Below are 17,888 nucleotides of genomic sequence, written 5' to 3'. Positions count from 1 at the left end.
GTTCAAGGACAAACTCCTCCAGCCCCCAGTCTTTGGTCAACATCTCCCACATGTCCAGGAGCCACTCCTGTCATAAATTCCCAATGTATTTCTCCTCCCTCCCTTTCTGTCCCTATTTTCCTCCTCCCCCCTTCATTTTTGCCCATATTAGAACTTGAACTCAGGGCCTCATGCTCTCACTTGGCTTTTTTCTGCTCAAGGCTAGTGAGCTACTACTTGAGGCACACTCCCATTGTAAGCTTTTCGGTGGTCAATTGGAGATGAGCCTCACAGACTTTCCTGCCCAGGCTAGCTTTGAACCTACCTCTCAGATCTCAGCCTCCTGAGTAGCCAGTATTATAGGTGTAAGCCATAGGCACCCAGCATTTCCAATATTTTAATAGAACTTAGATTACTCTTTGCTCCTTGCAAATCAAAGAACTTCCTGAATTCGTCAATGTCTAGTTAGCAAGCCTCCAGTGTCATATGGCAGTCTCTTCTTATTTGTAAAATGCTGTCATTGCATTACCTTACAGCTCCTTAAGCTTAAAAGAGAACAGGCATGTTCACAGTTGCTTAGATACTACCACATGCTGTGCGTAATCATGTCCATGACTTCTGTTTAGCTTTACCCAGAAAAATGTGTTTATGTGTATATACATACATACATACATATATACATACATATAGGTATACATGTATATATGGATATGGATTTATACACAAGCTCCAGGACTAGTGCATACATATGTATATACACATACGTATATGTGTGTGTGTGCTAGTTCTAGGGCTTGAACTTAGGGCCTGGACACTGTCCTTTAGCTTTTTGGCTCAAGGACAGAGCTCTACCATTTAAGCCACTGTCCTACTTCTGACAATTTGCTGGTTAGTTGGAGATAAGAGTCTTATGAACTTTCTTCTCCTGCCTGGCATCAAATCTCAAATCTCTGCATCCTGAGTAGCTAGGACTGCCAGTGTGAGCCACCGATACCCTGCAAGTCTGTATATCTTGAATAAGCCCAGTCTACATGTGCCCATTATCCACTTACCGGATGTTGTTGTGATTGGCCTTGGGTAGTTTCTCACAAGCATTCCACAGAGCCTGGAGCCTCTTGTCCTGGTCCTGGATACTGGGAAGGGGTAGAAAAAGCCTTTGGTTGGATATCAATCAGTCTCATCATCAATTATACTAACTAGTCATCATATTTAAGAGCCAACTACTATTAGTAAGCAAGCTATTAATATGAAAAATGTTTCCATTTTTCCATTCTGCTTCTGTCTTGTCCAGTTTCTTTTCTTTTTGAATTTACATTATGTATTTTTCTGTTATTGAAATAAATGTTCTGAAATCATGGTGGGGGGTGTACGTGAGTGCACACACGCGCGGTACTTGGGTTTGAACTCATGGTCTTGAGCTTGTCAGGCAAGGGGTATACTACTTGAGTTATTCCCTGTGTCCTATGTTATTTTAATGAAATTTGCTTTGTAATCCTAGCTTCTTGGGAGGTGGAGACTGGAAGATTATGGTTCAATGCCAGCTCAGGCATAAAGAGTTTGGGAGACTCCATCCCAATGGTTGGATGTGGTGGTGCATCCCTGTCAACCCCAGTGATGTGGAAAAGGACAACTAGAATTGCACCTGCTCTCATCGATATTCTTCTACCTCCTTCCTCTCTTGCCTAGATGATGTCTACCCTGGTATCCACCATCCTGGCTCTGGTACCAACTCTCCTGCCTCAGTATTCTTTCCTCAGTGGACATGGCCACAGATCGTCCTTGAAGCGGTAGTTCACTTAAGATAACTCTTACCATTGGCCAAAGAGAACAGGTAAAACCCTCCTAATGCATGCACAAACTAGGAACCACATAGAAAAACCAGGCTTAGCAACCACAGTATGTGGCCTGGTGGGGGCTTGACCTGCAGGCCTTGCACTAGCTGCCTGCTCTCCTGCTTCCCCATCACTCCCAATCCAGTGTGCTCGTGGGCTTTGCTCCTGACTGGTCCCTTCTGAGGGAACAAAGGGGACAGACAGTGCACACTGTCTATGCTATGCCTTTGTGTTATTAATTAGCTGTGCAAACATACTCTTTATGATCATAGATAAGACTAAAGACCTATCCTCACTCTCTTGCTGTGCTCTTCCTTTTTAGAAGAATCATTACTATGGCCTGAGTGAGCCCTTCCAAAGCCTTCTTTTGTGCACATATATAGGGCTACTCCTAAATTCCTCTTGTGCTTTGTGTGTGCTTATTTTTCTTTTCAATACAATTTTTTTAAATTGTATTAAATTGTCTCCTATGTGTCCTCATTAACTTGCTTAATTTCACCTCCTGTCTTCATATATTAGCCTGAATGGCTCCACTTACTTTTTCATCTCCTCAAACTGTGTGCCAGTGAAGATGCACAACAGTTTAGTTTGGGGCTCAAAAACTCTTCAGCAAATTTTGCTACCCCAAAATAATTCTGCAGTCAATACTCTTATACATGTTTCTTTTGGGGCACGTACAGACATTTCTGCACGATGGAGTCAGAGAAGAGAGCCGTTACCCTTCCATGTTTTCAACGAATATAAAATTGGTCCTTGTGTCATTAGCCCCACAGTTGCATCTGTATTGAACATGGACAGGTCCTCTTCCTTGCCATGAATCCCTATCCAACAGCATATAGGAATTATTTGCTTTTGTATTAGGTATTACAAGTAATGTGGAGATTATTCAAGGTACACAAAAGGACATGTGTAGGTTCCATTCAAATACTATGCCATTTTGTTTAAGGAATCTGAACTAAGGTCCACAGCTACCAAGGGATGACCAGTTTTCATCTGTAATTTTACCGGCTCACAAGGTACTCACTTGGAGGCTTGGATCCACTCATCATAGAGTTCAAAGGTCATGAGAGGTTCTGGCAACTCTCGGAGGTAAGATTTCAAAGCTCCTAGGCACAAATACGGTATGGATCATGAGACATTGTGACATGGCAGAGACATCAGGGGCATGTGGGTTGCACATGAAGAGGGGCTCCCTGAGCAAGACCAGATCAGATGACAGCTCCCATATGAATGGGAATGGGATTGTGGGGACCTAGGCTGAATACTACCTGGCCTCTGCTTATTTCTCACATCACCCCATGTTCTCTGGGAACACCAGAATGACCTTCCTTCAAGGGGCTAGAACAATCAGGCCTGGAACTGGGTCCTCAGGCCACACAGCAGGAGCACATCAGGAAGCCATTGGTTCACGTGTCCTGGCATTGTCCATGATCACCCCTTTCCCATCAAGCCCTTGCTAAGAGGCTGGGGGCACCCACCTGCGATGGCATGGGGGTCTGCTGAGTACTCCTGCACATCCACCACACAGCAGTCCAGCGCAGCTTTCAGCTTCTTCAGCTTGGAAGCAGAGGGCGCTACTCGAAAAAGGCCCTGGCAACAGGACAGAGGGTGAGTGGGAAACATGTGACTCAGAGAGATAAAAGCAAAGCAGAGAGACAGAAAGTCCTTGCATTCCACTCCTCTAAACTCTCCAGCAGCAATTTCTTCCAACAGTATGCTGCAATATCAAAGCTGCATGTTTGCATGTCTCAGCCTTCAGACACAAGTACCTTGAGAGTAGGAAATGGGTCTCCCTTACCCACTGTGCTATTCTTAATGCCCAGTGCCACTGTGACCCATTGGAGTGGTCCAGTGGGTACTTGTTAGATAACTGAACCTTGGGCACTCAAGAGTTTGTGGTTTTTATATTTTTCTTTTTGTGCCAGTCATGGGGCTTGAACTCAGGACCTGGGCACTGCCCCTTAACTTTTTCTACTCATGGCTGGCAATCTTGACACTTGAGCCACACCTCTATTTCTATCTTTTTGGTAGTTAATTGGCGACAAAAGTCTCACAGATTTTTCTGCCTAGGGCAACTTAGAACTGTGATCTTCATAGCTCAGCCTCCTGAGTAGCTAGGATTATAGGCATGAGCCACTGGTGCAGCTAGAAATTATGTTCTTTTACACTCAAAATAAATCTTGAAGAAGAGTTTAATTGAGATCTGGTCAGATGTACAAGTCTAATGAGACGGGAGAGAAAAGATGTGTATGTGCATATGCACATGTGTGAGCATCTCTGCATGTGCATACACAGGGGGTGATACGTGAAGGAATCCCTATGCTCTACGCATCATTGGCATAACTTGAGATTCCCTAACACTTTGCCCAAATGAACCTCTATAACTTATAAAGCCAAAGTGAGCTATGAACAGAGATAGAAAAAGAAGATGAAGATAGAGATATATGGAAGAGAAGCTGAATGGAAAGAAACTCCAAGCCTCAGACATGTTTGACACAAAGACTGATACTTTTTTTTGGATATAATAGTATTATGGCTGTATTTCAAAATACCCCTTTTCTTTCAGGGAGACATTTCAAAGGCATTATAAATGAAGTAGCACTATATCTGGACTATCTAAAGCAGAGATTAGGGGGCAAGAGACGAAGTGGAGATGAAACAAGATTGCCAGGGGATGAGGCTCATTAGCTTACCTTTGCATGTTTCCATAATTAAAAACAAAAAGGGAAACAAAAGCTCAGTGTGCCTCCTTCATGAAACCATTTTCCAAGGAGCATGAAGGCCTTCATACTCTTTCATTGATAACAAGTATGGAAATGGTGACAATTTTTTAAAACATAAAATATGGTTTTAAAGTTGATGTTAGGTGAAATGAACCCCAAGATAAGTATTCAAATGTGATTGTTGCTTTGTATGTCCCTCCCCCCATGGTATAACCCTTGCTTTCACTGTATTTGATGTTGGTATAATTTGTGGAGGGGAAGGGAAAAAAACAAATCGTTTAAATAGGGATACAGGTAGACCCATTGCAACAATGAGATATATAAGTTATTATGTCAAAAAATGAAATTTACAACTTTGGCCTGGGGGAGGGGGTGGGAGATGGGAAGGGATGGGAAGGGGAAACAAAGCAGGAGGCAACAATACTTGATAAGAAATATACTCATTGGGGCTGGGAAGGTGGCTCAGTGGTAGAGCGCTTGCCTTGCATGCCTGAGGCCCTGGGTTGGATTCCTCAGCACCACATAAGAAAAAAGAAAAAAGCCGGAAGTGGCACTGGGCCCAAGTGGTAGAGCGCTAGCCTTGAGCTGAAGAGCTGCGGGACAGCGCCCAGGCCCAGGGTCAGGCCCCATGACCAGACCCCCCCCCAAAAAAAAAAAAAGAAATGTACTCATTATCTTGCCCATGTAATCGTAACCCCTCTATAAGGTATTTTCACAATAAAAATAAAATAAAGTAAAAAATAAGACAATGGAAAAAAAAAAGAAGAAAAGAAATCCAAACCAATTTATTGCCATTCTTTTCTTATTGCTTTGCAATGCTGGAGATCAAACCTATAGACTTGTACATTCTAGGTGAGCTCTCTACTGCTTAGCTACATCTAGAGTCCACAAACTACTGTCTTATTTATTTATTTATTTTTGGTAGTCTTGGAGATTAAACTCAAGGCTTCACATTTGCTAGACAGGTACTCTGCTACCTGAGCCACATCTTCAGTGCTCCATTCCTTTTTGAGTATGCAGCATTTCGAGCAAGGCTGGAGCAACACAGGAGCCACCAGCACAGATTTCAGTGTGCTATACTCAAAGTTATATGTGATTTACAAGTTATCTATTTGTAGACATTTTCATTTAAATATTTTTAAGTTGTAATGGTAATGTTTCTCTCCCATGGCCCCGGTTTGCCTCCCATAAACCTCTATATTTGAAGATTATTTCAGCCTATCTTACATTAATCATGCTTATTGTGTGTACGCTAGACACAACTCCTCCAATAAGTTCATAAGATCCCTATCTCATTCTTACATTAAGTGTATAGCATGCCCTGAATAAATATGGATTGGCTGATCAGGTCATATAAAGATGGAGTAAAGATGTTCAAAGAGCTGATAGAAGAAACCAGAGGTGGATTTATCTCCCAGAAAACAACTGACACTGCAAGAAAAACAGCAACAGCCACCAAGTTACCATAGTTCTTTTTTTTTTTAACATGTGGCTCTAAAAAATGCATCTTTCATTGTTGCTGTCAATCAAATTGCGAAAGGTTATAAACTCTATTGTAAGCTATGAAATTTGTAAAGCAAGAAGAGGAGAGGAAAAGGAAGAGAGGAAAAGAACAGGAGGATGACACGAAATGAGTGACAGCAGCAGCAAAGATCACATTCAGTATGAAGATGCAACGGATAGAATATGGCCATACAATCCTCGTGGCCAGAGAGTGATACCCTTCCAAGTCATCTGCTCTCCCTGTGAAAGTGAAGGCTCATGGTTGTGGTGGGGGAAGCAGGACCCACCAATGTCTGCAGGAGAAGGGTAACACCCTACTTCACATCTTCTTTGAGGGGGCTTTGGGCAGGGGTGTTATAGGAAAGGCTCTGGTGCTCTGCTTCTTGGAAGAGGACACCAGCTGGGGACAAGGCCTGCTCTGCCCTACCTCCTCCTGCATCCCACACTCCAGCAGCATCGTCACACAGGCCTCGATGGGGAAGGCGATCTCGCGGCCACTGATGGTAAGGTGCTCCTCCAACGGTTTCCCAAAGGAAGGCTTCTCAACCCAGGCCTCTGAAGGGGTAGAACAAGAAAGGGGTCAGCTGGCATCTTGCGAAAGCTGCCCATGCTAGCTGGAATGGTTCTCTTTGATTGTTCAGATTCTCCTATGACTATCAAAGAAAGGGAGTCGCTATTCCTGTGGTTCGGGAGATGATGGAGAGGATGGGAGAGGGTAGATGGGCATCTGTGTCCAATGCTGCTGAGGAAAATGTGACACACCCACAACTGTAGATACTTGTATGTACCTACAACATATCTGTTGATAGGTGGTATGGAGTGTGTGTGTGGTGGAGAGTGGTATGCTTGGCTTCATAAATAACTGGATCAACACCAACTTGTGTAGTGGCTCATTTAAACGCAACCTTATTAGGAGGAATGTAAGGGTAAGTGACACATAGGGACATGGTCTTAACAAGAATGGCAACCAGGCTTCCCAGGCCAACCCTACTCCAAGGAAGGCTTGCACTTACCTTGCTGGGCTTTAATCTGAGGCAACACAGCCTGCAGCAGGGTCAGTGACTTCCTATGATATTCAGCCTGTACTTCTATTAGCTGAGAAAACAAAACGGTAAGACTTACCTCTTGCCAAGGGGTAAGAACCTAGACTTCAGTGGCACGGAGCCTGTTCTGCATAAAGGTGTTCACTCATGGGAACAAAATCCAGCTCCCTACTCTGGTCTGCTCACAATAATGGGCATGCTTTAGCCTCTGTGGCAAATATTCCCATTTCAAGTGGAAATCTGGGAGGCAGAAGAACCAAAAAGCAACATGGGTTCCTCTCACAAGATGAAGCCTAACCTAAGAGAGCTTGCCATTCATGTCACCCCATCTCACCTGGAACCCCATCCTCAAAGCAAGGAGAGATGCAACAATAGGTGGATATAAATGAAAACCACAGGCAGAAAGGCATCTGCCTGTGAGGTATGTGCAGGTTAAACCACCCAGCACACATGCTGATCATTGCCAAGTTCAACATATGATTGACCAGAAAACATGTGGTTGGCTCCACTATTTTCTACACAAACACTGGGAGGTGAAACTGCTTTGGCTATGTTGATGTGACCCAAAGAACAAGTTCCTTGGAGGTGTTCTACTGTATCATCTCACTAAGTCAAAAAATTGGTAGCATGTTGATCAGGACCACAGGAAATCCATTTATTTCCCAAACCTGCCCTAAAGGTAGAGGTATATCACAGATAAAAAAGAATCATCATTTCAGAGCTTGGTATGGAAGCGAAACACCAATAACAATAGTAAAATAAGACAGGTATGAATTCTTTAAAAGGTGAAGGAGACTTTTGAAATGAATGATACATAAAGGTCTATGAAGCAGTCTGATAAAACTTGGAATGCCAACGATCTCATTGGTTTTAGGAACTATTACAAACAACAAAGGGAATACATTTGGAAAAAAAAAGGTTGCTACTATTTTAAAATAAGCTTTAAGAATGGAAACAAGACATAGGAGATATTTTGCAGGGTAGAAGGGACAAACTTCAGAATATCTGCACCACTAAGGAAAATGTGGGGAAACTGCTAATAGCCCACAGTTAATTCATCCACCATCTACCACAAGACATTTCAAACTCTTTAGGATTTATCCTTTTGTCTCTCTTTCCTTTATCCTTCCATCATTTTTTCTGGTTATTAAAAGTAAAAAGAACAGAATCAGAAACAAAAACAATACCTTGTAAGCTCTAGAGTTTTGTTCTCAACTTTAAAAGCAGGTAAGCGTAATGCTTTTTCATTTTATATTATTTTTCTGTCATGATATTTTATTTTTTTCTGTATTCTGACTTGGTTTCATTTACCCTGATAAATAGCCACAGTCCTAATAATCTAAACGACATCATTCAATGGTAGGAGGCTCAGTTTCGGCTTCTTCCTGCACTCCAGTCTCTTAAGTGTATTTACACTGAGGACGGGCAGGCCAGCAGGGCATCTCAATATTCTCTACCTGCTGTTGTCTTGGACAAAAATCGACCAGCACACATATCTGCACTTGGGGTGACAAGTTTATCTTTCTGTTTTTTTCCCCAAGTCTCCCAGGGCATAGACCAAGATTTTGCAACAGTGAACTTCTACGTAATAAGTGGCCAGGACAGTTGTAACAACCAAAACTTGTCTCTAGAGCCTACCAAATATCTGCTAGGAAAGGAAGCAGAATCCCTCTTGGATATGAAATTACTGCCATGGACAACAGTGCTTCACTAATCTTCAGGATTGGGGGGAGGATGACTTTTTTGTCAGTCCATGGGGCTTGAACTTAGGGCCTGAGTGCTGTCACTGAGATTCTGTGCTCAAGGCTAGAAATCTACTCACTTTGGGCCTCAGCTCTACTTCCAGTTTTTAAGTGGTTAAGTGGAGATTAAGAGTCTCATGGACTTTTCTACCTGGGCTGGCTTCCAACCGTAATCCTCACATCTCAGCCTCTTGAATAGTTAGGATTACAGGTGTGAACAACCAGCACCCAGCAGAGTGGTAACTTTTAATCTTGGGCTTTGAGACTAATCTATACAAGAATTAATAGAAGGCAGAATCTATTTACAGGTTAAAACAGTCAATGCACCACTCCTTTCTGTGATGTAATCAACCAGAGGCCCTGGGTTCCAGGCCCACATTAACTTCCTGTGGGTATCATGACTCCAGGAAACAGATGCCAGCATTCTTACCTTTCCCATCCCTTACCGTTTGAAAGTAGTTTGCATAGTCAATTTCTTTGGCGACAAAACTGTACATGTCAGCGGAGAGCTGGTCCTGTGCAAAGTAAAATAAACAAGCAAGGTAAAACTTAAAATAATAGAACAGCTAAAGCCTTACCCTAGACACCATAGGAGAACAGAGTTTTGTTTTGTCTCATTTTCAATATTTGACATATTGTAAAGTCTTCCCATGGGGATGCCAGGCTTCTCAACCTTGAAAATGAGTGAGCTCAAATATACACCTAGCCAATGCCAGTGGCTCAGGCCTGTAACCCTAGCTACTTGGAGGCTGAGATCTGAGGATCATGGTTCAAAGCCTGTGCAGGCAGGAAAGTCTGTCTTATCTCTAATTAACCAGCAAAAAACTAGAGGTAGAGTTGTGGCTCAAATAGTGGAGCACCAGCCTTGAATGGGAAAAGCTAAGGTATAGTATCCAGGCCTTGAGTTCAAGCCCCCAGGACTAGTGTACATGTATATCTGCATGTGTGTGCACACCTATGCTAGGGGTTTCCCTAGGATTAAATCACATGGGCTGTAAGTACAGTTAGTCCAAGGTGGGGTGCAGAGGGATGAGCAAACTGCTTCCATGTCTCTTTGTAGCTCGTACTACCCTTGTGAAGCCAGCTCAGCATCCAGCACACTGCCCTCTGCTGAGCCTCTCGCTCTGTCATTTCTTCTTTTGGGTCCTTGCACTTCCCTGCTCTCCTTTGTTCTCAATTACCACCTGGATGGTGATCATCAGTACGCGGGAAAATGATAGAAATACAGCCATTTGGAGAAAGGTTGGCTAAGACAGGTGCACAGGGGAAGGCTTGATGATTCAGAACCTGGCAAAATCTGGACTCATCCCAGATTGCACACAAATCTTACAATGTAAGCAATCTTTCATCTTCTGGCTAGGGTAGTGATGGTCTAATGCTGCACTAGAATCTGTAATGGTTGGTCCTTCAAGGACAGAGAAACAATCATAGATCATATAATAATAACAGCACATTTTGAACAGGACATTTGGACTCTGTTACTAATTGCAGGTGTGTGTGTGTGTGTGTGTGTGTGTGTGTGTGTGTGTGTGTATACTGGTATTGGGTCTTGAACTCAGGGCTGTGTGTTCTCATTTGGCTGTTTTACTCAAGACTGGCTCTCTACCACTTAAGTTATACCTCTACTTCTGACTCTTTGCTGGTTAATTGGAGATAAGAGGGTCACACACTTTTCTGATCAGACTGGCTTCCAATTGCTATCCTCGGATCTAGAATTTCAGATGTGGGCCACCAGCACTTGCCTGATGACTGTAGTTTTGAGCACTTGTCTCACTTCTTTGTTGGTTTTAGATGTATTATTTTTTGTATTTTCTTTTTTGATATTAGGGATTGAATCTAGGATGATGCATTTGCTAGGCCAGCACTTTGCCACTGCGCCACATCCTAGCCCATTGTGTCACTTATTTGAGCAAGTCATATGTAGGGACTCTAAGGTTCTTACTGGTTCAGCAATCTGTGGCAGGGAAACCCTAGAAAAAGAGAGATGCTTCTAGAGGAGAAAAGAGCCTACATGACCAGGTTGAGAGAAAAGGAACAGCTGCGCAGAAAGTGGACCTAGAGACCAAATGAATAAAGCAGGCAGCTACGTGCTTCAGGAGGAGCCTACTTCATGAAACCTCAAGCAACCTGTACCAATGTTCTAACTCTCAGCCTCACAAGCTGCCCACTTGGCTGACTCTCAGTGAAAAGTAAGATGTGCTTGAGTGCTTCACCTCATTTCCAAGTTCTGTGGTGATGAGCACTGATTCCTGGAAACATCACTCAAGAGCTCTTACAAGCAAGGCATTGGGATCAAGCCACAGTGATAAAGGGGGAAATCTGTCTTCTGAGGAGTGCTCAAGACGAATTAGACAATGTATGTAAGACCCATATACAGAGAGTAAAGACAGAGGAAAATGAATTCACTGTCATTGAAAGTTGTATCAAGCATCATTTGACACAGAATCTTCACCTAACCATCTCCAGTAAGTATTACATATCTATGTTAGATCGTAAGGTTACAAAATTTTGAATTTCTTTTCTGCTGGTCATTTCTCAAAATGAACAACACATCTGGGACTTAAAAACTATTGGTTAAAGCTGGGTGCCAGAAGCTCACACCTGTATCTTACCTACTTAGGAGGCGGAGATCTGAGATTTGTGGTTCAGTCAGCCTGGATAAGAAAGCCCATGAGACTCTTATCTCCAATTAACCATAAGAAAACCAGAAGTGGTTCTGTGACTCAAAATGGTAGAGTATAAGCCTTGAGCACAAGAACACAGATACAGAGTTCAAGCCCCAGGACTGGACAAAACCAGAAAACAACCCTCCCAAACTATTAGATAAATGAGGAAACTAGGATGCAGAGTTGGCATAATTTTCAGGAGAATAAAATATGTTCAAGATCTCCTGAGGACCCTCTATATAAATGTCTTTCCAAATATCATATTGAGCAAAGTTTGTCGGGATCAAAATCATTTGCCATCCTGCAGTGGGTCTGCTCAGCAGACTTGAGCCACCTTGTTTTCAGGATGGAAAAGATCAAACGGCTTGGTCAGTAAGAAAAAGCAAGGGGACGCTGAAAGGACTAGCTGCTGCATTACATACGCTTTCAACATCTCAATATTCTAACTAATCCAACAGGATCAGTTATATAGAAAAAACTAAAACTAAAAACAAAACCCAAAACAATTAAAACTGGTATGTACTCTAGGGAGAAGGAAATGATATATGTTAGAAGTTCAGAGCTTTATAGGAAGAACACTATGGAAGTACTAGGTGAAGGTAAAATTAAACTTTTATTTAAAACTCAATCATTTGTTTTTGTTCACTTGTTTTTGAGAGAAGGTCTTACTATGTAGCTCAGGCTAGCTTAGAACTTGAAGTCCTCCTACTTTAGCCTCTTCAGTGCTAAGATCTACATGTACCACAATGCTTTGGCTTTAAAACGTTTTTCTTGTTCTTAACTGACCTAGCAGATAACAGTTGCAAAATAACAACAGTAACAATGTAGCCAGAGTTAGGAAAACCTTGTTATTAAAATGCTCTACGTATGAAAGAATATTATGCCATTTGAGAGTAGACTTGGATTAGTTGTAAATGACTAGTGCAAACTAGCTTGACCACAAAAGTTTTTAAATGGCATATAACATATATAAGCTATATATATATATATATATATATATATGAGAAAATGAAAGCAGAGAAGAGGTTCAATGAAAACAACAAAAGAAGGAAAAATTATGGAAGACAAACACAGATGCACAAACTAAGACCAACAAAGATAACAGTAATAAGTGTGGTAGCTATTTCTCCATTATATCACTATTACTCTACACACTGATGGCCTCAATAAAAGGCAGAAATTATCAGAGTAAGATCTTAGAAGAACACTCAACTATATGTTGTCTACCAGGAACCCACTATAAATATAAAGACCCAATGGACTAAAAGCAAAGGTACAGAAAAAGATATACCATGTTAACACTATTCAGAGCTGCTACTTTAACATTTGAGATATGCAGACCAGAGTAAGGGAAGTAAGAGATTCAGATGGGCAATAATTATGGTGGAGTCAATGGAGTCAGAGACAGAGCAGTCATTAATTATATAGGCAGATTCTAAAAATACAAGAGATAACAACTGATAGAACTACAAGGAGATGAATCCAATATTACCGTATAGAAGCTTCATTCAACACCTTTTTGAGAAATAGATATAGTGGAGCAGACAATAAGCATGGACAAGGTTTATTTCAATTGGATTGCCAATGACCTGGATATAACTGTCAAGTTTTTTTTATTATTAAGTAGTTGTACAAAGAGGTTACAAATCCATATGTCAGATTATGAATAGGATGCATCTTAATCACTGCCACATTTTCCTATTACTGATTTCTATGGACCACTGCCTCAACAGAGAATCTATTCTCCTGAGCTCATGTGTACCACACACTAATAGACTACATCTGGGCCATCAGACGCCACTTAATGAATTTACAATAACAAGAAATTGGGGCTGGGAATGTGGCTTAGTGGTACAGTGCTTGCCTACCATGCATGAAGCCCTGGGTTCGATTCCTTAGTACCACATACACAGAAAAAGCCAGAAGTGGTGCTGCGGCTAAAGTGGCAGAGTTCTAGCCTTGAGTAAAAGAAGTTCAAAGACAGTGCCCAGGCCCTGAGCCCAAGCCCTAGGACTGGCAATAAATAAATAAATAAATAAAATAAAAATGAGAAATTAAGCAACATAGGAAGTGGTGCTGTGGCTCTAAGGGTAGAGCACTGGCCTTGAGCTGAAGAGCTCAGGGATGGCACCCAGCCCAAGTTCAAGCCTCATGAATGACAACAACAAAAAGGAATTATGCAACATCTACTTTCAGACTACAATGGAGTTAAACCAGAAATCAGACTACAATGGAATTAAACCAGAAATCAGAAATCACACCAGTAAAAGGAAGACAACAGGAATATCTTCAGACACTCAAAGGACTGATCCATTTTTAAATTAACAATCCAGTTAAAAGTGGTTTACTTCTGCCACTCCTGGTGCTGCTAGGTCCCTGTGGACTAGGCACCTTTTTGTAAAGCAGCAAGGGAGAAGACTCCAGCTTGCCATGGCTGATGACAAGTCTAAGGAGTAAGAGAAGATTATAAACTGTGGTTGTGTTAATGGGAAGATGCAGGACAGGATAGTTCTGTGGTGTAGCTTAATAAAGAGGCACTTATCATTCAGGGAAGTAATAAACACATACAAATAAATAAATTTAAAAGTACATCTTAGATATTTTTAAATCAGGTGTCTTATTTAAATGAACTTACTAAAATATTTTAATTAAATTAAAATTTGGCAAATACCTAAATAGACAGTTCACCAATATAGACAGAGGGCAAATAAGCACATGAAAAGATATTAAATATCATTACATCACTCAGGAAATAGGAATTAAAATAAAAGAAAGCATTATATGTCTATTACATGTCTACTAAGGAATGGAAATCCCAAACACTGACACTACAAAATGTTGGAACAGATGTGTAGCAACAGGAACTCTCACTCATTGCTGTGGGCATGCAAATTAGTACTGCCACTCTGGAAGAGAGTTGGCAGGTCTTTGCAAAACTAAACATATTCTCACCGCAGCATTCAGCAACTGTGCCCCTTAGCATTTGCCTAATGAACTGAAAACTCATGCCCACACAAAAACCCACATATAGGTGTCCACTGTGCCTGTGTTCCTAACAGCCAAAACTTGACAGCAGCCAAGATGCCCTTCAGTATAGAAACGGAGAAATAAATAACAATCTCATTCACCATTAAAAAGAAACAAGCTTCTAAATTATGTAAAGACTTGGAGGAAACTTAAGTACATATTACTATGTATAAGACCCCAATCTGAGCCAGGTGCTGGTGGCTCACGCCTGTAATCCTAGATATTCAGGAGGCTGAGGTCTGAAGAGGGCAGTTCAAAGCCAGCCCGGGGAAGGAAAGTCCCCATGAGACTCTTATCTCCAATTAACCACCAGAAAACTGGAAGTGGTGCTGTGGCTCAAGTGGTAGAGTGCTAGCCTTGAGCTGAAGAGCTGAGGGACAGCGCCCAGGCCCAGAGTTCAAGCCCCACAACCAACCAAAAAAAAAAAAAAAGACCCCCATCTAAAAAGGCTCTATTATTCCAACTGTAGAACATTCTAGAAATGGTAAAATGATGGAGATAGAAGAAAGATGGATGGCTGCCAGGTGTCTGAGGGAAAAGGAGGACAACACAGAGGATTTGGGGGACAGTGAGATTACTCTCCTTGGTACTAGAATGATACAGTCATGTCATCATCGACATGTCCAAATCCACAAGAAACACACCATCAGTGTGTGTGGGCCTCAGTGATGACATTCCAACACAGCTTTCTCCAAGTGCATCAGTTCTACACACCTGGCTCAGGATGCGAATAATGGGGAATTATCCATGGAGGGGACAAGAGGTGTATAACATTTAAAAATTTTTGCTATTAGGAATTAACAGTATTCCAAAATACAAGTCACTGGTTGGTTAAAAACACTGTTTAAAAATATCTCAAAAGTTAAAAGGAAAAAAAAGCAAGAACTGATTTTCTGATTCATAGATTAGATATAGATATGTTAGATGCAGGCCAATTTTCCCTTTTTGTGGTTCTATCATTAGTTTGAGCCTCCTATAATCTGTGCTTCAAGTTCCCATTGTCTGTCTTCCATGTCTGTCATTGTTTCTACAGTTTCTATTCCTTTGGGTCCCTTTTCCTTAACACACTGGAAGAAATTTATTTTTCTACCTCACTGCTTCAATTTTCTGCAGTGCCAGTTCTGTTCTTGAATAAGAACAATTCTATATTTGCACTATGGTTTCCAAATATAATCCCAGTCTCATTCAGTTCCTCTTCCACATGGAGCCTCTATCTCACATTGACACACTGAGGCCTGATAACCATATTCCCTTGAATTGGGCTCCAAGCTGTGGTATCTGAATTTCATTGTGGCAATCAGTAAGACCTTTCCAAAAGTGCTCTAAATTCCCTGGTGTATGGGTGACTTTCCACATCTATGAGTTATTCACCTGCAGACTGATCATTATTGATAAAAAAATACTGAGAATTGGGGGTTGGGAAGGTGGCTCAGTAGTACAGTGCTTGCCTTGCATGCATGAGGCCCTCGGTTCGATTCCTCAGCACCATATAAGCAGAATAGGCCAGTAGCCTTGAGCTGAGGAGCTGAGGGACAGTGCCCAGGCCCAGAGTTCAGGCCCACGACTGACAGAAAAAAAAATACTGAGAATTAACTGCAGGTGCCCTGAGCATATACAACACATTTTTCCTTCCTTTTCGTTATTCTCTAAGGCATACAGTATAACAATGTACACAACATTGTGTTGCGTTAGGCACTATCAGTATTCTAGGAATGATTTAAAGCATATTGGATAAGGTGCACACTACTTGAAAATCTAGATTTTGTGCAGGAGTCTGGAATCATGGATCCAAGGACAACTTTATTTTGTTGTTTTCTAGCAGAGAAAAATAATGTACACAAGATAATTTTTTGAAAGCCTTAACATGGTATGCATCTCTTTCCTGCCCCTTTTTTCCCAGGTGGACAGAATGTCCTCAGAACCTGTCTACTTGGGGTCAGTCTCATGAGTTTGGCAGCCTGTGGGGTGGGGGTCAGTTTGGGGACATGCTGCTGCGGTAGAGGGTACTTGCAGTCTACTTCAGTTCCTCGCCATAATGATTAGTGAAGCCATTAAGTCAGGGAGCATCCATGTAATGTGTTCCCACTTTAGGTAAGCGATGCCTCCCCTATGCTAAACAGCCTGACCTGTCAGGGAAGGTCTCAGAAGTGTTGTAGGAAAATCCAGTAGAAATTGGCTTCCTACTTGGTATGACTCTCTTGCCCTTATGTCTGGTGGGATGGATGCTCTACTGGCAGAAGGACATCCAAGCACTACCAGTGCTGCTCAACCTCTCCACAACCTACCATACTTGATGAAAAAAGTAACTCTACTGAAATATCATGTACATATTTCCCAAGACATTACATGAGTTTAATACTAAGAGGAGTGGCAGGGCCAAACTCAATGTTGTCTTGATGTCTGTCAATATGCATACATGCTTTTAAGCCAGCCTGTAAGGAGAACAAGGTGGGCTGAAATTTGCCTTCCAGTTGTCACCTTCCCCAAATTTAAGCCTGGTTGTGAAAACATACAGATGACACCCTAGAGAAGACGAAGTAAGACACAAGTTAAAAGAGACATAATGAAGATGAGGCCAAGTAGGAAGGAGAAAGACATGGGTGCAGCAAGGGGGAGGGAGGTATCAGCAGGAAAGTGGAAGGGGCAAAGTTTGACCTTCCAGAGGAAGCCCAGAACTTCAACCTGACTCATACTCAAATCAAACCTGATACTACATTGAACAGATTGGTTCTCTAATTACTATCTCTGCTGTTTCTTCAAAGATCAAAACCCACCCTGACTGGGTTTTCTACATGGCAAACACTCTGAGCCCCAAAGAGGGGCCTTCCTCTTGATCTTCTCTCTAAACAAGAATAGACTGATGCTCAATAACCTTTTAATGTTGCTGGTGTGTCACAAAGTAGGGGACCTTAAAGACTTGTCTCCTGAGAAAATACAAAAACATAAGAATACAATGGAAACCCCAGTCAAGAAGCTCAGAGGAAAGATCAAGGTAGAAACTGAGAAACTGGCAGCCAAAGAAGTAGAATTAAAAAAGAAAGTAAGAAAAGAAGTTGAACAAAACCTTCAGTGAGAATTCTCATGAGCAGCTCAGCACAAAGACAAGACTCCTGGGAGTGGAAATGATTGTCACAAACTTCATACAATAAAACAGATGTCACGGACCAGCCAAGATAACTACAAAGGAAGAAGGAAGGTGGCCTCACTGAACACTGCATTTGCTACATAGCCATTAGACTAGGAAGAGGCAAACAGATGAAGAGGATTTCACAAACAAACATGAGGGATTGCATGGTAGAATTTCACTTCCTGAAAAGGTGCTGATTTAACTATCTACCTAAAGCCACAAAAATCATACCATACATGAAAAGAA

The 17,888-nt window shown here is 41.8% G+C and overlaps 1 protein-coding gene across 1 annotated transcript in view; it reads right to left on the bottom strand.

The window, feature by feature from the left end:
• The window catches only part of Arhgap44 (Rho GTPase activating protein 44), a 155,201-nt gene that overhangs the window by 30,957 nt on the left and 106,356 nt on the right, over nt 1-17,888 (bottom strand). The window contains exons 8-13 of the mRNA XM_013013045.1: nt 9,269-9,337; nt 7,051-7,132; nt 6,465-6,592; nt 3,290-3,401; nt 2,836-2,917; nt 1,032-1,112 (exon numbers count right to left, since the gene is read on the bottom strand). Of these exons, the coding sequence (XP_012868499.1) occupies nt 1,032-1,112; nt 2,836-2,917; nt 3,290-3,401; nt 6,465-6,592; nt 7,051-7,132; nt 9,269-9,337 (554 nt within the window). The remainder of the gene's footprint in view (nt 1-1,031; nt 1,113-2,835; nt 2,918-3,289; nt 3,402-6,464; nt 6,593-7,050; nt 7,133-9,268; nt 9,338-17,888) is intronic.

This window comes from Dipodomys ordii, unplaced genomic scaffold (genome assembly GCF_000151885.1).
Source record: "Dipodomys ordii isolate 6190 unplaced genomic scaffold, Dord_2.0 Scaffold19, whole genome shotgun sequence".
Lineage (NCBI taxonomy): Eukaryota > Metazoa > Chordata > Mammalia > Rodentia > Heteromyidae > Dipodomys > Dipodomys ordii.
Note: the sequence above shows the minus strand (reverse complement) of the source record. Positions and strands in the feature narration are given on the sequence as shown.